Source organism: Electrona antarctica (assembly GCF_951216825.1).
Source record: "Electrona antarctica genome assembly, chromosome: 3".
Taxonomy (NCBI): Eukaryota; Metazoa; Chordata; class Actinopteri; order Myctophiformes; family Myctophidae; genus Electrona; species Electrona antarctica.
Genome location: NC_136808.1, coordinates 61962903 through 61986933, shown reverse-complemented (window position 1 = coordinate 61986933; position 24031 = coordinate 61962903). Strand labels below are relative to the sequence as shown.

The 24031-nt window shown below is 43.0% G+C and overlaps 1 protein-coding gene across 2 annotated transcripts in view; it reads right to left on the bottom strand.

Moving 5' to 3' along the window:
- The window catches only part of LOC306919899 (leucine zipper protein 2-like), a 323380-nt gene that overhangs the window by 41045 nt on the left and 258304 nt on the right, over positions 1-24031 (bottom strand). For both annotated transcript variants that reach the window (XM_079496451.1, XM_079496452.1), the window contains exons 8-10: positions 21588-21650; positions 13071-13145; positions 11783-11956 (exon numbers count right to left, since the gene is read on the bottom strand). In XM_079496451.1, the coding sequence (XP_079352577.1) occupies positions 11783-11956; positions 13071-13145; positions 21588-21650 (312 nt within the window). The remainder of the gene's footprint in view (positions 1-11782; positions 11957-13070; positions 13146-21587; positions 21651-24031) is intronic.

The window sequence follows — 24031 nt, the reverse complement described above, 5'->3', positions numbered from 1 at the left end:
AGTTTAAATCATATTATGTTAACCCTATCTATGAGCATGAAGAGTTTAAATCATATTATGTTAACCCTATCTATGAGCATGAAGAGTTTAAATCATATTATGTTAACCCTATCTATGAGCATGACGAGTTTAAATCATATTATGTTAACCCTATCTATGAGCATGAAGAGTTTAAATCATATTATGTTAACCCTATCTATGAGCATGAAGAGTTTAAATCATATTATGTTAACCCTATCTATGAGCATGAAGAGTTTAAATCATATTATGTTAACCCTATCTATGAGCATGAAGAGTTTAAATCATATTATGTTAACCCTATCTATGAGCATGAAGAGTTTAAATCATATTATGTTAACCCTATCTATGAGCATGAAGAGTTTAAATCATATTATGTTAACCCTATCTATGAGCATGAAGAGTTTAAATCATATTATGTTAACCCTATCTATGAGCATGAAGAGTTTAAATCCTATTATGTTAACCCTATCTATGAGCATGAAGAGTTTAAATCCTATTATGTTAACCCTATCTATGAGCATGAAGAGTTTAAATCCTATTATGTTAACCCTATCTATGAGCATGAAGAGTTTAAATCCTATTATGTTAACCCTATCTATGAGCATGAAGAGTTTAAATCCTATTATGTTAACCCTATCTATGAGAAGAGTTTAAATCATATTATGTTAACCCTATCTATGAGCATGAAGAGTTTAAATCCTATTATGTTAACCCTATCTATGAGCATGAAGAGTTTAAATCATATTATGTTAACCCTATCTATGAGCATGAAGAGTTTAAATCATATTATGTTAACCCTATCTATGAGCATGAAGAGTTTAAATCATATTATATTAACCCTATCTATGAGCATGAAGAGTTTAAATCATATTATGTTAACCCTATCTATGAGCATGAAGAGTTTAAATCATATTATGTTAACCCTATCTATGAGCATGAAGAATTTAAATCCTATTATATTAACCCTATCTATGAGCATGAAGCGTAAAAGCTCACAGGGAACAAACACTCTGACACTATGAATACACTTTGGATTTCAAACAATTTGTTTGTGTAAATGTGTTCATGAAGCTCAAATGTCTGCTTTATCCTTCAGCCAGTGGATTAAGAGCTCTCTCCATCACTTACTTTTATTATAAAAGGTTTGTGTGACATTGACATAACGATGTGGCACAACTCACCAGTAAACAAGAATGTATAGCCATGAGCAGAGCCGGATTTACCTTGCTGAGGGCCCCTGGGCTGGAGCAAATTTGAGGGCCCCCCTTGGGGCGCGCGGCAGAGCCGCGCGTCCCGCGATTTGGCCGAGCGGCGTAGCCGCGAGGCCGAAATTTTTTTGGGCTATTTTGTTTTCATTTTGGGGTACCCAGGCCCCTAAAAAGAGAGGCAGGCAGGCAGAAGCTCTCAATGGTTTAACCATAATACAACTAAATACAATAACAATACACACATTTCACTTGAATTGGATTTCACTTTACAATTTTATAATTCAAAAAAAAAAAAAAAAAAAAAAAATGTTTTTTTTTTTTTTTTTTGGGCCCCCCTAGTCGGGGGCCCCCGGGCTTCAGCCCACCCTAGCCCAACGGTAAATCCGGCTCTGGCCATGAGCTATTTTACTTTTACTTAACACTACATTTGGAGCCACCAGACTTTTCCTCAGACCTTCCTCAGATCCAGCACCCGGCTTGGGATGTGCCTGTCTTGTAGCCGTGTATCGGCTTCTCTCACACCTCAATCTCAAATGACAATGACCTTGTGATAAGCCAGGCAGTCCTCATGAATATGAAGAAGTCAGACAAAACAGTTCCTTTCTGAATTTATATCGTTCATGGTTTGGGATTGATATCCAACAAAAACAGATGTCATTATGTTATAATAATAATGACCTCCCGATAACCCGTGCAGACTCCTGTGAATATGAATAAGTCAAACAAAGCAGTTCCTTTTTATACCTCTATCGTTTATAGATCAGGAAATATACAACACAATTCATTCATTCTGTTCTGCCTGTGCAGTACATAATAAGCAGGGTCCCCGCTGCTGTTCATGAACATAACTAGGTACGTGTTACTGCCCGCCAACAAAGAGCCAAGTGCCTGACAGTGGCGTCTCTGTCTCAGTCCCTGTGAGCGGTTTGGGACCCAGCGTCTTGTTACTTTTATGCACAGTACTGTGCTATTGAGAGCTAGGCTTTTCTGTCTTTAAATTGGATGATCTTTGGCAGCAATATAAACGCCACAATGTGCCAACTCACACCATCGGTGTGGACAGATGGAGCTCCACAGTCATCTTTACAATGAGAGGTCCTCTTGGATTCATCAGTTCTGGGGCTAACTGCTCAGAAATGGACTGGCGCTATTTGTATGCTAATGAAGTGTGAAGTAAAAACTTGATTAGCATAAAAAAGTCTCCTCATACCTACCTGGGCTTTCCGTTTCTTGTCTTTTTGTTTCTTTTTATTGGGCTTTGCCGTAAAAGAGCTCGGAGCAAGGAATTCTTATATAAAAGAGTGATCCACTGTGAATACTTGACAGGACTTGAAATGTCTAGATGAAATTAAAGTGTCCATAACAGACAGTACATTGCTTTGTATGGTGGTGCTACACTAGTGACAGTGGTGGATGTAGAGCGGTTCAGTGACGCATTTCTGTAGGAAGCAGGGAGTTAAAACCTTCCTGCTAGTCAGGATTTGATTTGATTATTGTTCATGATACAGTACATGATTTCCTTTGCAAGTTAATAAATAACAAATGAACACCGTGTGGTGTGGGTGATGGGCTGATTTAGTTACCGGTAGTCACACCTGGCCTGGGCCCAAACTAATTGGGCTCAGAGCTGGGTGAGACTGCAACTCTGTTGTGCATCAATCTAATCAATGTGCACAGGATAGATCAGTCGTCCCTGCACTCACTTGGGAGGTCCTCTGTCATTACAGCCTGTACAGAGTACAAGCTGTACAAGCTTGTACAAGCTTGCAGAGAGTGCCACTCTCTACAATAAATGTATTTGAAACATCCACTTGACTGTGTCCCTGTGTTGGGAGCCTGGGAGGTGGCTGGTAGCATCCATAGACATAAAGGATAGATGGCTCAAGGCGGAGTCTCTGACGTTCTTCACCCGGCGGCCATCTTGCTGAGGGGCTACAGTACAGTATGTTCAATGGCAACTCAAACAAAAAAAGTCATAACTCCCTCAAATCTTGACGGATTTACAAACGGGTTGGTTTATTACAAACGTTGTCAACGTGGCTATGATTCAGGATGCTTATCTGCTTAATTTTGTTTTTTATATGAACATATAAAAACATATATAACAAACCAAACCGCAAGTTATGGTTATTTAAAAAGTACATGCCCATAGACACAATGTTATGCTGCCCCTCGGTAAGATGGCCACCACATAGCATCGTCGCTCTCCATTGGCCAGAGTGCGGGTGAGCCATCTAGCTTTCTTATATATCTATGGTAGCATCAGCCCAGCTACACACTCGTCTGCATCTGCATCGAGTGATATTGATAAATACTAGAAATAGATTTATTGGAGATTCTGACTTTCAATTGTACATACATTTTGTTTTGATTTTATTGTTCCACTTTTTGCTTTGGCAATGTAAACGCATGTTTTCTCATGCCAATAAAGCCCTTTGAATTGAATTGAATTGAATTGATAATGTGTAATGAAGCCACTATTAGCATGTGATACCCCACGGGTATTTGGGGTGGGGTATTTACAATTTAGGCATTTAGCAGACGCTCTTAATCCAGAGCGATTTACATTAAGCAATAACAAAAAGCATGGCATACATCACATATATAAAAAGTAGTTATCATGAATTATGTAAACTATACATACTATACTATATAATATATTATACATGTGTACTATAAAGTGCTATGACTACATAAAGTGCAATTCTAGAGCTGTCTACGTAACAAGCTATACGTCTGTTTAAAATACTATACTACCGTTTTATGTGGTAGATGCAGCGACGGCTCCAGAAAATTGTGACTGGGGGGGGGGGGGGGGTGCTATGGGGGGTCTGGCTATTTAGAGGGGGGGGGCTAATGAATCTTGGTTTACATAGAAGTCAGTCAATTTGACTTGTTTTGAGGGGGGGGGGCTTAGGGGGGGCTAAGCCTCCACCAGAGGGTGCTAAAGCCCCCCCCCCCTCCCCCTTGTCCCCCCCTGGAGCCGTCCCTGGGTAGATGTGAAAATATAATCCTGTGTTAACTACAGTCCTTATTGCAGGCATTTAACCAAAAAAACCATTCAAACAACCCACAGACTCTGAGAAACAGAACCAAGAAGTGCAACCCATATCCTGGTGTTGGGGCCACAAACTTTGCCACTCTATGGTAGCGTAATGTGCCTAATTCATGCTCTGTAGACCAGGGGTTCTCAACGTTTTTGGATGGGGACCCCCGGAAATGCTTTTGCTGTGTCTTGCGACCCCCGCCCCGCCCCGCCCCCCCTCCCCACCCACAATACAAACTGACTGCAAAAATAACCTTAATAATAGAGAAAATATAACATAAATAAATACTGAAACCAGATATAATCATTAAGGAAAGTGTATGCATGTACTGTGTACTATGTCAACTCTTAATTTCCGTTTTCCAGCCATTCACTTGCACAAAAAAAAAAGAGAAAATAATTTGGGGACCCCCCAAAATAATTTAGCGACCCCCAGAGGGGTCGCGACCCACAGGTTGAGAACCCCGGCTGTAGACTGTCGTACAACAGCATCGACCGTAAATAGACAATCTATGAGCTCAGCGATCTATGGGGGCGGGGCGGCCATAGCTGAATGGTTAGAGAGATCTATGGGGGCGGGGCGGCCATAGCTGAATGGTTAGCGAGATCTATGGGGGCGGGGCCATAGCTGAATGGATAGAGAGATCTATGGGGGCGGGGGGGCGGGGCATAGCTGGATGGTTAGAGAGATGCGGGGGGGCGGGGCATAGCTGAATGGTTAGAGAGATCTATGGGGGCGGGGCGGCCATAGCTGAATGGTTAGAGAGATCTATGGGGGCGGGGCATAGCTGAATGGTTAGAGAGATCTATGGGGGCGGGGCCATAGCTGAATGGTTAGAGAGATCTATGGGGGCGGGGCGGGGCATAGCTGAATGGTTAGAGAGATCTATGGGGGCGGGGCCATAGCTGAATGGTTAGAGAGATCTATGGGGGCGGGGCCATAGCTGAATGGTTAGAGAGATCTATGGGGGCGGGGCCATAGCTGAATGGTTAGAGAGATCTATGGGGGCGGGGCGGGGCATAGCTGAATGGTTAGAGAGATATATGGGGGCGGGGCCATAGCTGAATGGTTAGAGAGATCTATGGGGGCGGGGCCATAGCTGAATGGTTAGAGAGATCTATGGGGGCGGGGCGGGCCATAGCTGAAACTCAACGCCCTGCAGTTTCGATTCCAGACCCCAGCAATGTCGAGATGTCCCTGAACAACGAGATGTCCCTGAACAATGTCGAGATGTCCCTGAACAATGTGGAGATGTCCCTGAACAACGAGATGTCCCTGAACAATGTGGAGATGTCCCTGAACAATGTGGAGATGTCCCTGAACAATGTGGAGATGTCCCTGAACAACGAGATGTCCCTGAACAATGTGGAGATGTCCCTGAACAATGTGGAGATGTCCCTGAACAACGAGATGTCCCTGAACAATGTGGAGATGTCCCTGAACAATGTGGAGATGTCCCTGAACAATGTGGAGATGTCCCTGAACAATGTGGAGATGTCCCTGAACAATGTCGAGATGTCCCTGAACAATGTCGAGATGTCCCTGAACAAAACACTTAAACATCAACTGCTCCCCGAGGCGCTGATCCCCTGTAGTGCCGTCTGCTCCTGTTACTAAGGATGGGTTATCGACTGTAAATAATAGCCATTCTATAAGCCCAGTGGTCGACCGTAACTAGCAGATCTATAAGCTCAGTGGTCGACCGTAACTAGCAGATCTATAATCTATAAGCCCAGTGGTCGACCGTAACTAGCAGATCTATAAGCTCAGTGGTCGACCGTAACTAGCAGATCTATAATCTATAAGCCCAGTGGTCGACCGTAACTAGCAGATCTATAATCTATAAGCCCAGTGGTCGACCGTAACTAGCAGATCTATAATCTATAAGCCCAGTGGTCGACCGTAACTAGCAGATCTATAATCTATAAGCCCAGTGGTCGACCGTAACTAGCAGATCTATAAGCCCAGTGGTCGACCGTAACTAGCAGATCTATAAGCCCAGTGGTCGACCGTAACTAGCAGATCTATAAGCCCAGTGGTCGACCGTAACTAGCAGATCTATAAGCCCAGTGGTCGACCGTAACTAGCAGATCTATAAGCCCAGTGGTCGACCGTAACTAGCAGATCTATAATCTCTCAACGAGCTTGAAGATTGTGTATGACCGTATATTTACTTGTTATATATTTTGTGTAGGAGAACAGAAGAGTACAATTGTTGTGTTCTGGTTTCCACAGACATTGTAACAGCATGAATAATAATAATAATAATAATAATAATAACAATAATAATAATAATAATAATAATAATAATAATAATAATAATAATAATAATAATAATAATAACAATAATAATAATAAATATAGCTGCAAGCAGCGATAAGGCGGGACCAAGAAAGAAGACAATACGCAATAAGAACAATATGCACAAATAAGAATCACAGGCTGAGTTGTCGCTACCTGGATTTGAACCAGTGACCCTGTGGTCCAAAGGTGAGAGCTCTACCGACTGAGATATGCAGACACAGTCAGTTGACTCATTCTAAACAGTAACATCATCCAGTATTTTTGGTAACAACTGTCCTGGTCTTTATCCATTACTACAGTGTGTTTTCACGTACAAACTTCTCTATGTACGCTTGCAGTGCTATTTGGCATGACCCTCTACCATACTGTACAGTTGCAAAAGCATATGACGCTGCATGTATGTATTAGGGACAAAAGAATAATTTTCACAAACCAGAAATTTTCATTGGCTCATAAAAACTTAATTTTTTGACTGATCTAAAGGTCAGAGGTCAGAACACAAAAGTTGTTCGGCATGAGGAGACACACATGTGTATCAAAGTGTCATTGCCGACGGTCAAACGGTTCATGAGATATGCACGTTCAAAGTTTGCATTTTCAATTGAGCGCTATAGCGCCACCATTTGGCCAATTGTCATGGGCTTCGCATAGTCACCGTTTGGCATGGCCCTCTACCAGATTAACGCGTTTCGCGAAAACCGACTGCACCGTTCAACCAGAACAGCTATTTTTGGTGGAAGAAGGAGGAGGAGAAGAAGAAGAAGGAGAAGAAAAAAAAACACAAAAAAAATAAGTGGTCCCTTAATAATGATAATCAGTGCTGGACAGCCTTTATGTCTGTGTGTGGGATTTACAACCACCTAACTCCAATTTCTCTCTCTCTCTCTCTCTCTCTCTCTCTCTCTCTCTCTCTCTCTCTCTCTCTCTCTCTCTCTCTCTCTCTCTCTCTCTCTCTCTCTCTCTCTCTCTCTCTCTCTCTCTCTCTCTCTCTCTCTCGATAGTTAATTATTTTCCCCGGTTTGTCCGTGAACGTGATTGTCACCGACAGTGGTGGATACGGTGCCACTGCATCGGGGGACGGCAATGTTATGGCGGCACTGGAGCGTTCTCAGAACAGAGTTGTAAGGAAAAGGCCTTTGGCTGGCCGCTGGTGCGTCAAAGCTCTGAGGCATTCAAGAAAGTTTCTGAGTGAATCAAGGGAAAAGCCTCTTAGAGACAACACTGTGCATCGGGTTCAGTTGATAAGACGCTGCAGTGCTGGGACTGACTTGATACAAACGTGACTGATTTTCTGAAACCCAAACCAACACAGTCTCTGATTAAGGCAGACATGGCCGCTTGGCAGGGAACAGAGAGCCACTATATTCAAGGAACAAAATGTAATATATTCTGCACATTTCAATTTCATTTGGAAAGTCTGTAGGTACGTGTGTGAAATGGCTGAGGAAAAGCATCACATTTGTTTGGCTGTGTTCAGAATCGAAATAACACTTTCTTTCTAGCATCTAACTATAAAGGAATATAAGGTGTGTGTGTGTGTGTGTGTGTGTGTGTGTGTGTGTGTGTGTGTGTGTGTGTGTGTGTGTGTGTGTGTGTGTGTGTGTGTGTGTTGAAATTTCTTTATTGGGAATAGCCCCTTGAGATGAACCATCTCGTTTTCAAGGGGATCCAGAGATACAATACGTGCGTGCGTGCGTGCGTGCGTGCGTGCGTGCGTGCGTGCGTGCGTGCGTGCGTGCGTGCGTGCGTGCGTGTGTGTGTTATAAATATGCTCAATAGCGATGGGAAAATTCAACACATGCAGCGACGTAAAGTATCACCTGCACTGGAGAATGAGACGCAGTTCCTTGGATTCAAGACTATGGCGAATGGTAAATTGGACATTAAAGCCGCTGGATTCGGTGTATGCTAGAAGGCATTCTTACCTTTATTTGTAGTTGTTACGTCCCCACCAAAGAGGTCCAGGTGTTATTTTGTGCAAAAGTGCATTATTGGCTATTTCCCCTATTATAAGCCCTCAATGGGGGTTGGGTTTTTGTGCTAATTCACTTATTTCCATCAAAATAAAGTGTGCCGCTTGGGATACTATTTACATTATGAAGAGAGGATATATACAAAAAAAATACTTTTGAGCGATGGAAATATGCAAATTAGCACAACACCCCAATGCCCCATTCAATTCAATGCAATTCAATTCAATTCATTGGGGGCTTATGGTAGGGGAAATAGCCAAAATGGCCAAATAACACCTGCATGGACCTCTTTGGTGGAGACGTATCAACTACAAATAAAGGTAAAAAAGCCTTCTAGCATGGAATTCTCTATGCCAGCGATCAGGATTACAGTTGAAGTGGGTGGCGCCTGATACACTGTTGCGCTCAACAACAGCATCATCACACATCCGCGTGTCCGTGTATGTGCGACCTACGAGCAGGACGGTATGCACCATGAACTGTCAATCAAATCCGCGACCGCAAGAGCCACCATTCTATAGGAATGAAGCGATCAGAAAGTGCACAACACTGGACCAGAACACTGGCGTTTCTTCCCTTTGCAAACCACTCACTATCACACTCTGTATTGTCAAATAACATCATGGGTGAGGACACTCTTATTTTCACCATTAAAGCCGACCATGTTCAACTTGACAACCTGGTACACATCAGCACACGACCCACACTGCATCCTACATCCAGTACCACATGACAAAGAAACAGTGGCACACATCTTAAATGTTTGCAGCCACTATAAAAGACTGTAGATTGCCAGACCTGACCGTATGGTGGACCTGGTCATAATGAATTTGCGGTTGCGGGTGACAAAAAACTCCATCCACAGGTCTCTAATAAACACAGCACTGTAAAACTAGACTGGTTTGATCACAATGATATATTGTGTTCATTAATGAAATTAGAAAAACTGTCACTATCTTTGAAATATGCTGCCCATTTGATTTGTATATGGACACTTGTTTTACATCCAAACTTATGAAATATCAGCCTCTGGTGGAACGTATTATGGCCTTGGGATATCATCGTCAACTCATTGTCCTTGTATTTGGAAGTCTGGGCCATGTCCATAAGCTTGTGCTCAGGGGTCTGCAATTGGATGGATTGCAAAAGACAAATGCAAAAACGTTGGCTAAATACTGTTCTGTCTCAGCTATTATGGGCAGTCTATCTATCTGGAGAAGGCGATGTTTCATTTATCCTTAGGTGGCTTAAAGGTAAACAAAACAAAAAGTAGTCTAGTAGTGTCAAGTAGTAGTATGTCATCAATGTGCTATTTTTTTTCCTCTGTGTGTTCAGCATGTGCAGCAGCTGTATTTGGTTGGACCATATAATGTAACCTTCTTCTGATCAGTGTTTGTATTGCGTGCGTGCTTGCGTGCGTGCATGCGTGCGTGCGCACGCGTGTATGCATGCAGACCGTATAGTAATCCTATTTCCATTCTGGCTTTCTCCTTTGTTTCACCCATAAAAGGGATTAATTTGTGTGAGGCCCGCTGGGACATTGACTTTGAGCGTTCCCAAACAAAGACTGTATCGCCTTCACTTAAATTCATAGAGAGAACAAAATCCTAATATACAGGAACTCCATTATACTTGCAAAGAAATGTGGTCTTACACTTCCACAGCTATGGAGTGGAAAGAATGACATGAATTAGTATGACTGCTACTTGGTTTCAACATTATGAAATCTATTTGTGTCTCCACCAGGCCGAAGGCATGGGGAGAGAGTATGTTTTGCACTCCGTCCGTCCGTCCGTGTGTGTGTCCGTCTGTGTACAGCTAATCCGGAGATTAGCTGTCTGTGAACAGCTAATCTCCGCCACCGTTAACCCGGTCGATGTCAAATTTTGGACACACACTCCCTGGATGCCAACGATGAACCTCTGCCCCAGAATTTCCAGAACGGCCTGTTATAGCGCCACCAGGAGGCCGCTTTGTGCAAAAAACGTTTTTGGACAGTACACCTACAGATTTTGTCCAAACATCACGCAAATTGGTACACAGTCTCTCTAGAGCCATTCAACGAAACGGGTCTTTCAGATTTCTCAGACTCCATCCTGATTGACTAAGATTGGCTTCCAAAGTTCGCAGGAGTGCTCAGTTTCAAACAAAATGCTGCAAATCATGGACACATCGTGTGATTTCCGTGAAATTGTGCACGCACATTCCCACTAGGCCGAGAAAGAAATGCCAAGTGAACATTTTCAACTCAGCCTCATGGTGGCGCTATAACTCGCCGAAAAGTGTTTTTACCTCTAACTGCACGGATCTGTGGATAACTTTGTATGCCAACTCCCTAGAGGCCAAGGAAAAACCTTTGCCTGGAATTTTTCACATCTGCTCTTTATAGCGCCACCAGGAGGCCGACATATGTAAAACACATTTTCTAATATTACTCCTTCAGATTTATCCAAATTTCACGCAAATCGGTACACATGCTCTCCATAGTCATGTGATCAAGACACGTTTGTTTGATTTCTCATAATCCACCTTCATTGCCTACGATTGGCTTCTAAACCTTTCAGGAGTAGCCCGCTTTGTACCCGTTTTGTACAAATTGCCACAATTACTCAACGCAGCGTCCGATTGCGGTGAAACTGTGCACGCATATTCCCACTAGTCTTTATTAGTAATTTTGACCAGGACCGGGCAGAGGTACGTCAAGCTCTTGGGAGCGTCCAAGACGTTAAGTAATATTGCATATAGACAGTGTGTTTATGAATATGACATGAGCACTGAGGTGTGCCGGGGTGAAAAGGATTCTTAGGGTGAATGGATATCATTATATATAAATTCTAGTATATATACATATATACGTGCGTGCGTGCGTGCGTGCGTGCGTGCGTGCGTGCGTGCGTGCGTGCGTGCGTGCGTGCCACAGTACGATGGGAAACCAGTGAGATTGAAAAAGGGCCACTCGGTTTCACCGAAGGTGACTTGAGACATCAGAGGCACCACCAAGCTATAGCTAAAGCGAGCAAGTTGGCGTGCCGAACGTTTCGAGTCAGTTTTCCATGCCGCCAGGGGGTTTAAACTGTACTTGGTCCCCTCTTTTCTCTGTACACAAAATATCTTTGCCGGAAATAGCAGATCTACAAGCTTGTAGATCTGTTGTTTTCCACAGATTGTTCACCTCCAGACTCCAGTATATATGCCCAGAATGGGTAATTAAAAAAAGTGCATCACGTACCTTGGCGTGAGGTTGTTGAAAGGTGACTCTGGAGCTGTTGAGTAGAGATGGGTATCTCAGCAGGTGAGATGAGGTGGACATGAAGGGGAGTCTGTGGGCACCGCTGGGCTGGTTGTGTAGCACGGCTGAGAAGCAGATATGAACCGTGTCCTTCAAAGCTTTCAGCTGAGACTCCTGTGACATAAAACAAGATTATACACAAGAGGATTATTCTGCCCTTTATATGCGGCCTTCTCTGTGAGGGTTTAAGCCTCATAGTACAACCTTGTTGCCTGCGAAAAAGGACAGATGTACAAGCCCTTCTCATCGATCTGTCTATGAACTGTGAAAGATTAAAACCTAATTTAGGGCAGATTCATACCGAGTCCGAATACGATTGCCTGCATGCTGGCCATTATTCACATTGGCCTTTTCCACACCCGAGTACACTTCATTTGTAACTGTATTCAACATTGCAGCGATCCGTATCCGAGTACACTTCAATCGGTCCCAACTCCCAGGACTACCTCCATGCGGTCCCGGAAATGGTTGGGGGATCTGCTCTGGGGAACGGTACGCAGCATTCACACTACAACATCTATAGTGTGAATCTGCCCTAATTATACTTCATAGTACTACATAATACTAGCTATCGTGACTTGTTGGGACCAAATGTGCTATAGTGACTTGTTGTTTCACGTTCAATGCGTTGACAAGAATGTGTGTTTCTGCAAAATATTATACAAATATTACAAAATATAACATCATTTGAAAGTTTACATTCTGCATTGTCATTTTGTTAAAAAAAATGACCAAGGCCCTCATATGAGACAAAGCATTATGCGGTCACATATTATACCACAACCTGTCAGAAACCATTTTGCCAACACACACCACCAGATGGCAATTTGGTGGTGTAGAGAGAGAGACAGCACAAACTCTCTCAACTGTCTGTCGGCAGAAATGGTAAAACTACATCCAAGCACATCAGAGGTTGATGTAAGCAAATACAGATAGGAAAAAAAAACAACACCATTCCAGCAGTATACTAGTGGGTTCTAACGTTCAGAACTCAGGGAGGATTAAGCCCTGCCAAAGCCAAAATAAGCTTTGTAGTTTGCTGCAACCTGCTTGTATTGATTGATATTCTTCTCTCTGTTCAAAAATTAAAATGGATCAGATGTTTGACATCCAGTATTAATATTTTAATCAAACAGATCCATCAACCTGCAAAACAAAACTATTTTACGGGAGAGAATGTCAAACAATGAAACATAAAAAAGCATGTTGTTATATGAATTATATCCACCTTGTCGAGCGCTGTCTTCTCCAGCTCCTCCTTTGCGATGGTTAGCTTGTGCTCCAGGTCCATTAGCTGCTGGCCCTGAAGTAAGACATGCACGTTAGAAACAATTGAGTCCTCTTGCACTGTGGCAACGTCTGCAAACACAGCGTTCCTGCATCCCTGCTCTCCTCTCACCACAGTTATTAATAATGAAATATCTCTGTAGCACAAAGGATTGACATTCACCCTTATCTTATACTGCTGCTCATCACTTTTGGCCTCACTTTTCTAAGTCTCTGTGAGAGCAGTAACATACTCCTTTAGGACAAACTTCAGTTGAACTATGCATGCACACTGCACACGTGCTCACACAAGCACGTGCATGCGTGTATGGGTGTGATGAATGGGTGAATGTAATGTGCACACACATATTGTAAAACGCAATTTTGGATAAAGGTCATAGGCCTATACTGTATAAATGCACCAGTTAACAAAGATGATGGGTGTGTGACTGTGTGTGCAGGTCTTAAGGTTGGAGGCGGTTTTCGGTTCTTTATTTGCGTCGGCTGCAATGTGTAATGACCTTTACAACTTAACTTATATCTAACTAACGAGGCAATGCAGTCAGCGCATTATCATTCCAGTTCCACTGTAGGAACACATCTATTACCATGGCCTAATATGATATTAGTATTTTAAATTATTTTGTGATTTTTTTTTTAGCAATGTCATCGGGCAGAGGTTACAGTACCTGACCTTGATTCCGACTGGGATTATTCCTTGCAGCCAAGTGTTAATTTCAGTAGTGAATACACCTCGGGGTGTACTGTATTACTGTATTATTTATTTGCTACTGGTGGAACAGTCAAGGACGGAGGCCACCGTTTTCCAGGAAAGAGAAAGCATCAGATCGTTCTCCCTTAAGGCCCCTTTTTCCATTACAGGGAATTTGAGCCGTATCTCAGAAAGCCATTCGTAGCTGTCAGACTGGAGCTCAAGAGGGAATCATGGGGAATTAAAATTGAGGAGTTCTTTAATCAGGAGCACAAAGGCTTGTACATTGTGTCTCTGAAGCAAATGGCAACTGAGAGGCAGTAAGTATTCATTGCCTTCTGACCTGAATTACTTTGGGGGAGATAAAGGACTATAAGGATACAGTCAGGTCAACAAAAGGCTCTCCATATGGCTGTGTAATGTGAAAAAGATAGAGGGATGTTTCATTTACATATTTCAAAGACATGGCTGCTATATCATTAGGAACCGGCACTTAGTAATTGGCATCAGAGTCTCTCTGCCATGATCTTACAGAGGAATCCATTATGAAGTGTTTCAGCCATGGGGTAGTTCAACACAGAATCATCAGCAATGAAAGCAGTTATGAAAGCTTTTGATGTTTGGAGTAGATATCAAGGAGGGAAAATAGCAATGAATGTTGATACTGTACTTGTGAAGGTTTACATACTTAATAATGTGTTACAGGTCTTTTTGGAACTTTGTGAGTGGCCATACAATATGTATTATATATTATATTTATATTTACGTCCGTATGTACGTGCATGCGTGCATAGGCTGAGCTTGTAGGGCAGCAATTCTAGCCACTGTTCACCCATTTATTTTGCGATTGTTTGCTTACTACTTGCCCAGAATAGGCATGCTAGGGTTCATATGGTTAAACAGTTACTTATTTGCACTAATTTTTAAAAGACACCTGACAAGGCAATAAGTTCATTTTTATTAGTTAGTCTATTTCTCATGTCCAGAAGATATATTTGAATATGTTGTGCCTGCCTCCCTGCCTGCCTGCCTATTAACACGAGGAGCGCAGTGAGATCGGTGCAGATCAAAGCAAGTACACGGGCGAGGTGTTGCTCCCCGCCTCAACAGACCTGAAATAGGTGAGAACTTGTGGGGGCCGAACAGGCGCACACCGTTAGGTGTCAGATGGGAAGAATCGATGGTACACGTACTGCAAGATGTCTCAGAGGAGAAATCTGACACAGAAACATTTCTCCAACGTTTGTATTGTTTTGACTGATCTGAACTCCCAGTGTTCAAGTGTGGCGGGACTGTGTGGGTTTGAGTCCTGGGACTGTGTGGGTTTGAGTCCTGGGACTGTGTGGGTTTGAGTCCTGGGACTGTGTGGGTTTGAGTCCTGGGACTGTGTGGGTTTGAGTCCTGGGACTGTGTGGGTTTGAGTCCTGGGACTGAAGCACAGCCTTTAGCTCATGCTTGCTGGTTTTACCTATACTGTAGCAAATTAAAAATGTCTTAATAACTTTCTGCTGAAAGCCTTTGGCATTCATATGATATTACTTGGGATCTTTCTAAAGTTGGTATCTGTGTGATGTGGTTTATAGTTGAACCATCCTGTGTGGTATGGTATATAGTTGAACCATCCTGTGTGATGTGGTTTATAGTTGAACCATCCTGTGTGATGTGGTTTATAGTTGAACCATCCTGTGTGATGTGGTTTATAGTTGAACCATCCTGTGTGATGTGGTTTATAGTTGAACCATCCTGTGTGATGTGGTTTATAGTTGAACCATCCTGTGTGATGTGGTTTATAGTTGAACCATCCTGTGTGATGTGGTTTATAGTTGAACCATCCTGTGTGATGTGGTTTATAGTTGAACCATCCTGTGTGATGTGGTTTATAGTTGAACCATCCTGTGTGATGTGGTTTATAGTTGAACCATCCTGTGTGGATGGTACAATGACAGAAATGTCATTTTTCCATCAATATACTGGTTAGTTAAGTTAATACTGTATGTCATATCTATGCATTTTTTGTTTACAAAGCTTAAACAGAAAACAGAAATGTGATTCGTATTCACATGCCAAACAATTGAATAATCACAATTATTTCCATGACAACTAATGCACCTGATTATGTGAATCACTCTTAGATTCTATAATAATCATGATGTCCTTTTGCTTATTCCACTGTTGTGGATTTGAGAAAAGTGTAACACTGTATTTAATGATATTTCATTAATTGATCTAATGACCATGTTGTGTTGGTTCCACCCACTGACTAGTAACGTGACCCGGTCACGGCCACACAGCCAACTCAAGGTACGGCCACGGAGCCGACTTGGGGACCCAACGCAGCTCCTCCAAGGAAAACAAACAAATGAACGGAGCTGAACGTGAATCCCCCCCACCACCCACCCCTTTTTTTCCCTCACTGTATATGTTTCTTTTCCCTTTTTGCCTCCATTATGATGAATTCCTGTTCTGTTCTTTGTCTATATAGAAGTGTCTATTTGTACGTCTCTAAATGTTTTTGATGAATTGAACATGGTGGACCCTATTGGAAACAAGTGTAATGCTTAATTGGGTCGTCCACTCACAGTTAACAGCCTTTGTATTGAGTTTGTGCTTGAAATGTACTGTAATTCTGCAAACTGTTAATAAATATTTCAATCAATCAATCAAACCCGTGGGTGTCTATTTAAGTGGGTGGATCACTGACATCTTGAGTTTGACCAGATGAAGAGCCTTGGCTCGAAACGTCGTTTGTCTTTTGGAGCATATGAGTGTGCGGGTTCCCTTCTCTTTATCTTTTGGAGCATATGAGTGTGAGGGTTCCCTTCTCTTTATCTTTTGGAGCATATGAGTGTGCGGGTTCCCTTCTCTTTAAATGTATCTTTTGGAGCATATGAGTGTGAGGGTTCCCTTCTCTTTAAATGTATCTTTTGGAGCATATGAGTGTGAGGGTTCCCTTCTCTTTAAATGTATCTTTTGGAGCATATGAGTGTGAGGGTTCCCTTCTCTTTAAATGTATCTTTTGGAGCATATGAGTGTGCGGGTTCCCTTCTCTTTATCTTTTGGAGCATATGAGTGTGAGGGTTCCCTTCTCTTTATCTTTTGGAGCATATGAGTGTGCGGGTCCCCTTCTCTTTTGGAGCATATGAGTGTGCGGGTTCCCTTCTCTTTTGGAGCATATGAGTGTGAGGGTTCCCTTCTCTTTATCTTTTGGAGCATATGAGTGTGCGGGTTCCCTTCTCTTTTGGAGCATATGAGTGTGAGGGTTCCCTGCTCTTTTGGAGCATATGAGTGTGCGGGTTCCCTTCTCTTTATCTTTTGGAGCATATGAGTGTGCGGGTTCCCTTCTCTTTATCTTTTGGAGCATATGAGTGTGCGGGTTCCCTTCTCTTTATCTTTTGGAGCATATGAGTGTGTGGTTCCCTTCTCTTTTGGAGCATATGAGTGTGCGGGTTCCCTTCTCTTTTGGAGCATATGAGTGTGCGGGTTCCCTGCTCTTTTGGAGCATATGAGTGTGTGGTTCCCTTCTCTTTTGGAGCATATGAGTGTGCGGGTTCCCTTCTCTTTATCTTTTGGAGCATATGAGTGTGCGGGTTCCCTTCTCTTTATCTTTTGGAGCATATGAGTGTGCGGGTTCCCTTCTCTTTATCTTTTGGAGCATATGAGTGTGCGGGTTCCCTTCTCTTTTGGAGCATATGAGTGTGCGGGTCCCCTTCTCTTTTGGAGCATATGAGTGTGAGGGTTCCCTTCTCTTTATCTTTTGGAGCATATGAGTGTGAGGGTTCCCTTCTCTTTATCTTTTGGAGCATATGAGTGTGCGGGTTCCCTTCTCTTTATCTTTTGGAGCATATGAGTGTGCGGGTTCCCTTCTCTTTATCTTTTGGAGCATATGAGTGTGAGGGTTCCCTTCTCTTTATCTTTTGGAGCATATGAGTGTGAGGGTTCCCTTCTCTTTATCTTTTGGAGCATATGAGTGTGCGGGTTCCCTTCTCTTTTGGAGCATATGAGTGTGCGGGTCCCCTTCTCTTTATCTTTTGGAGCATATGAGTGTGAGGGTTCCCTTCTCTTTATCTTTTGGAGCATATGAGTGTGCGGGTTCCCTTCTCTTTTGGAGCATATGAGTGTGCGGGTCCCCTTCTCTTTATCTTTTGGAGCATATGAGTGTGAGGGTTCCCTTCTCTTTATCTTTTGGAGCATATGAGTGTGCGGGTTCCCTTCTCTTTATCTTTTGGAGCATATGAGTGTGAGGGTTCCCTTCTCTTTATCTTTTGGAGCATATGAGTGTGCGGGTTCCCTTCTCTTTTGGAGCATATGAGTGTGCGGGTCCCCTTCTCTTTTGGAGCATATGAGTGTGAGGGTTCCCTTCTCTTTATCTTTTGGAGCATATGAGTGTGAGGGTTCCCTTCTCTTTATCTTTTGGAGCATATGAGTGTGCGGGTTCCCTGCTCTTTTGGAGCATATGAGTGTGCGGGTTCCCTGCTCTTTTGGAGCATATGAGTGTGCTGGTTCCCTTCTCTTTATCTTTTGGAGCATATGAGTGTGCGGGTTCCCTGCTCTTTTGGAGCATATGAGTGTGCGGGTTCCCTTCTCTTTATCTTTTGGAGCATATGAGTGTGAGGGTTCCCTTCTCTTTATCTTTTGGAGCATATGAGTGTGCGGGTTCCCTGCTCTTTTGGAGCATATGAGTGTGCGGGTTCCCTGCTCTTTTGGAGCATATGAGTGTGCGGGTTCCCTTCTCTTTATCTTTTGGAGCATATGAGTGTGCGGGTTCCCTTCTCTTTATCTTTTGGAGCATATGAGTGTGTGGGTTCCCTTCTCTTTATCTTTTGGAGCATATGAGTGTGTGGGTTCCCTTCTCTTTATCTTTTGGAGCATATGAGTGTGCGGGTTCCCTTCTCTTTAAATGTATCTTTTGGAGCATATGAGTGTGAGGGTTCCCTTCTCTTTAAATGTATCTTTTGGAGCATATGAGTGTGAGGGTTCCCTTCTCTTTAAATGTATCTTTTGGAGCATATGAGTGTGCGGGTTCCCTTCTCTTTATCTTTTGGAGCATATGAGTGTGCAGGTTCCCTTCTCTTTATCTTTTGGAGCATATGAGTGTGAGGGTTCCCTTCTCTTTATCTTTTGGAGCATATGAGTGTGCGGGTCCCCTTCTCTTTTGGAGCATATGAGTGTGCGGGTCCCCTTCTCTTTTGGAGCATATGAGTGTGAGGGTTCCCTTCTCTTTATCTTTTGGAGCATATGAGTGTGAGGGTTCCCTTCTCTTTATCTTTTGGAGCATATGAGTGTGCGGGTTCCCTTCTCTTTTGGAGCATATGAGTGTGAGGGTTCCCTTCTCTTTTGGAGCATATGAGTGTGCGGGTTCCCTGCTCTTTTGGAGCATATGAGTGTGCGGGTTCCCTTCTCTTTATCTTTTGGAGCATATGAGTGTGCGGGTTCCCTTCTCTTTATCTTTTGGAGCATATGAGTGTGAGGGTTCCCTTCTCTTTATCTTTTGGAGCATATGAGTGTGAGGGTTCCCTTCTCTTTATCTTTTGGAGCATATGAGTGTGCGGGTTCCCTTCTCTTTAAATGTATCTTTTGGAGCATATGAGTGTGCGGGTTCCCTTCTCTTTTCAACTAATGCTCAACTAAGATGACATGGCGGTGACAGCCATATGTGTACACTGGATAAGTGTTCCGGTTGGTGTCTGAACTCTGAATGACTCCTGCACGGCTGATGGCATCGTCATCATATCTCTGAATGACTCCTGCACGGCTGATGGCATCGTCATCATATCTCTGAATGACTCCTGCACGGCTGATGGCATCGTCATCACATCTTAAATGACTCTAGAACGGCTCTCTCTCCTCCACTGGTCATTTCGACACTGCCTTTTGGGCAATAGAGCGTATTTTCCTTTTTCGGAGGCACTGACCTTTAGATGAGAGAAAACCGCCGGTCATCTGCAACACATGACTGCTGCTTCCCTTCGCTCATTTTGACAAGAAAACAATCACGCTTCGGCTATTTTTTTGGTCATTTGATCCATGATGACGTTTTCATTGCTGTTGTCTTTTATTGATGACAATCCACTTTTTCTATTCTATATTTATGATTGAGAATATTGGGATTTTACTATTGATTTAAATAGTTAACCACATTAACCCTCGGTGTCTCTCTTTTGGGCAAATACCCCAAATACCTGATCTACACGCTTGTAGATCTTTTTTCCCCCTTTTTCTTTTACCAATAAAAGCCTGGATTTAGTGATGAAGGATTTACAGCCTGTGACACCAGAAGTCAATGCATCAATCATCCACAGGCCATAAATAGAATAATAAATGAATACACTGGAACAATATATTCAGTCACCGCACGAACAGCATAAAACGCCAGATGAGGAATGAGGCATTTTGTATTCATTTCTGTCACCTTTTGACAGAGCTTTATATATGATGGGTCTGAGGGATCAAATGGTACATTTATGAAATGACACTTACTGGGTTATTGTGGCAGAAATGTCCACTGACATATTTGTCAACCTCAGCAATGCAAACAAGAGCGGGAAGGTCAAGCTCTGAACTTGTAAATGCTACTGATTATAATACCAGAGTTGAGATACAATTAAGAGCACATTGTGTTGTGATTGGTGAAGTATGCATTTCATCATCTGATCTGATATTTCACACAATTGGAATTAAATATCCCATTAAGTGCCAATCAGTGCCAATTCAGGGCCCTTTAAATGTATTTTTAAGGCACATGAAACCCAAGGTGGATTTGTTTTTAATTGTTTTCCAGCTCAGGTCGAAAACTGCAGCAGATTAAAAACATGGCAGTCTAGTAAGCAATGCAGCTGCAACTAATGGGTGTGTTAGGTTTATGTATGTGTGCCCAAAGCCATAGGTGTGCCAATGTGTGCCCAAAGCCATAGGTGTGCCAATGTGTGCCCAAAGCCATAGGTGTGCCAATGTGTGCCCAAAGCCATAGGTGTGCCAATGTGTGCCCAAAGCCATAGGTGTGCCAATGTGTGCCCAAAGCCATAGGTGTGCCAATGTGTGCCCAAAGCCATAGGTGTGCCAATGTGTGCCCAAAGCCATAGGTGTGCCAATGTGTGCCCAAAGCCATAGGTGTGCCAATGTGTGCCCAAAGCCATAGGTGTGCCAATGTGTGCCCAAAGCCATAGGTGTGCCAATGTGTGCCCAAAGCCATAGGTGTGCCAATGTGTGCCCAAAGCCATAGGTGCCAATGTGCCCAAAGCCATAGGTGCCAATGTGTGCCCAAAGCCATAGGTGCCAATGTGCAAGCATAGACAGTATACTGACACTGACACACATTCATTTGATAAACTGCAGCTGCGTTGCTTACTATCCTACCATGTTTTTAATCTGAAATCAAATAACACAATGTTTTTCACACTTTGAGTATATATCCTGTGTTCATAATGGGATATATACAAATATAAAGGTTAGTATAGTAGTTAGTCTTTAAAGGTGTACCTTTGCAGACGTAATTAAAAGGCTTTTTTGCTAACTTTTTTGCTGAAGCTTATAGCTCAGAAACGGAGGCGTGTTTTGGCTTAATCAATCACAGTTTCAGCCGAAGGTCCCAGCCCCTTGGACTGCTATGGGATCAAGGGTTCTACACACACCACAGCTCAGAGTTGACTGTTCTGTGTCTCGTCGTACAGAGCGGCACTGATTGGGAACATTGTGTCCAGGTGGTTCTGGTACCGTTTAGCTCCAGTCTGGAACAGTTACAAAGACCACCCACCTTCAGTTTGAGCTTACCTTAAAAATTAAATCCTTTTTCCCATAGCGCAGTTCTTTCAGTTGAGCCTGGATTTTTTTGGACTGCAAGAGGAAGATAAGAAAGGAAAAAAATTGTTAGCTTATTTAAATAGTGAAATTGGTTTTAGATCACGTAGCAGGTTTCTACCAGCCAATGCAGAAGATAGGCCTTCTGGGGAGAGTTCCACGCTGCGTCTTATAGTAAAGGGCCGACGAAGGAAAAGAAAATATCAAATTGTCCCCTTCACTGAACTGCGAAGCCCACACAATGATGCTGCTACGCACTGGTTTCTTTCCCACTGTCTAGAGTGGAATGTTCACTCTAGACAGTGGGAAAGAATATATATACAGTTATATATATATATATATATATATATACAAGTTCCGAAACTTAACTTTGGTCCATTATTTCTCCACTATAATACTACCAATTGGTATTGTATTTTAGATCATTTTAATCGTTGATTAGTCATCTTTACAACGAGGCATAGATTGTAAGGATTGGGTGTTCGTGGAATGAGCAACACAGCTAAACGTGTGGGTAGGGCCTCCAGAAAATGTGCCAAATGGCAAAATGGTTGCTATTCAACCAAGTTGCTTAGTGGATTGGATGATTGCACTCTCACACAGTAATAAGGAAAAAACTACGCATATTGGTCAATTTTACACTCAGTGTTAGGGAACTTAGTAGCGGGTGGAAGATCCAAAAGCACCTCAAAATGCCATGTATTGCTGTACTGTAAGCATTTCTGGAGGTCCCCAGAAATGTCCCCCAGCCAAAAAGGTTGAGAGCCCCTGCAGTACACCATAAAACACCCATGCACACCCCAACATCCCCCCCCCCCCCCCCCCCCCCCGCCCATACACGCACACACCTCATCCCAACACACCAACTCAAACCTGTGCACGCAAGAACAAATGTGCATATGTTTGTATTATTATACTTTGTTTATAAGCCACAGCAGCATAAGGGAGTCAGTAAGAAGGGAGTCATCATCATCATTTTTCGACCGCGGTCGAGATCATGGATTCCACAATGCTACGCCAGACTTCCCGGTCCTTCATTGCCACCCCCAGTTCCTGCCTACTGAAGCATGTGTCCCTAGCGATGACATCAGGGAACGACAGCTTTCTACCTCTGATCCGCCCTGAGGCAGGAATCCAGAGAAGAAGGGAAGATATAACCTCATTGTCAGCTCTGTAGCACGGGGAAGGTTGCCGTATATTAGATTAGATTTTGCGCTCTCATTAGAAGGCGGGTGTAAGTGCCATCCAACCGATTCTCTTGTTTCTTTGAAAGTGTCCATGTCTCAGAGCCATATAGTAGAATCAACTCAACGGTCGTCCTAAATATTTTTACTTTTAACATCTTACTAAGCTGGGATGACAAGATCTTATGCATGTCATTGCAGGCTGACCAGGCCATAACCTTCCTAGTTTGAAAGTCCTTTTGGGAAGAAGATATATGATCCCAAATACTTGTAGTCATCAACCCGTTTCAGAGGAGTGTTGTTAAGTGTTTTTAAGAAGGGAGTAGGGAGTCAGTAATAAGGACACATAAGACAGTATGGAGTGAAGCGTTATTCATAGTCTGGATTTTCGGTGGTGAGGTGACCACCGAACTACAACATGATGTCACTGAGCCGCGGTGAAGAGCAAACCACCGCCACCACCCCAGCCTTTCTCTCTGTTTTTACTCACCACCGCTCAACGTTATTTCAGCTCCGGTGGTCAGCTCACCACCGGAGCGGTGGTCACCTCACCACCGAAAATCCAGACTATGAATGAGTTTTTTAGTAATAAGAAAACATAAGGCAGTAGGAAGTCAATAATATGGGAGAAAAATAAACTGATGAAGGCACCGCTTATTTCACTTATTATTTTCGCTTATTTGGGTGTAAGTTTATTGTAACTGTTGGTGAGACTGTCATTTCCATTTACAATGTAATATGAATCTATATATGAGGAGTCACACCACAGCAAGTTAACAACTTTGTGTTTACAAGCACATTTTATGATATTCTATATCTTGTTACTCACTTTGCCTTGAGTATTTTATGTCCCAATAAGACGGCCATCACTATTCACTCGCTCCATGTAAAGTGAATTCACAAAATGTAATCCTGGGGCACTTCATTAAACTCTACAAGGTTAAATAAATGTTTATGTAGCTTTAAACCTCGCAGTCGACACACGCCATATATTTGATACAAGGTCATTAAGTGTGTTCATTAATTTGTGTCAACAAAGCTTTACCGATGCCGTGTACGGCTTCTGAATCATTCGCTGGTGGTCTTTTCTTCAACTCCCACCTCCCCCTCCCCCTCTCCCCCCTCCCTCTCTCTCTCTCTCTCTCTCCCTCTCCCCCTCTCCCCCCTCTCTCCCCTCTCCCTTCCTTCCTTCCTTCCTTCCCTCCCTCTCTCCCTCTCTCTCTCTCTCTCTCT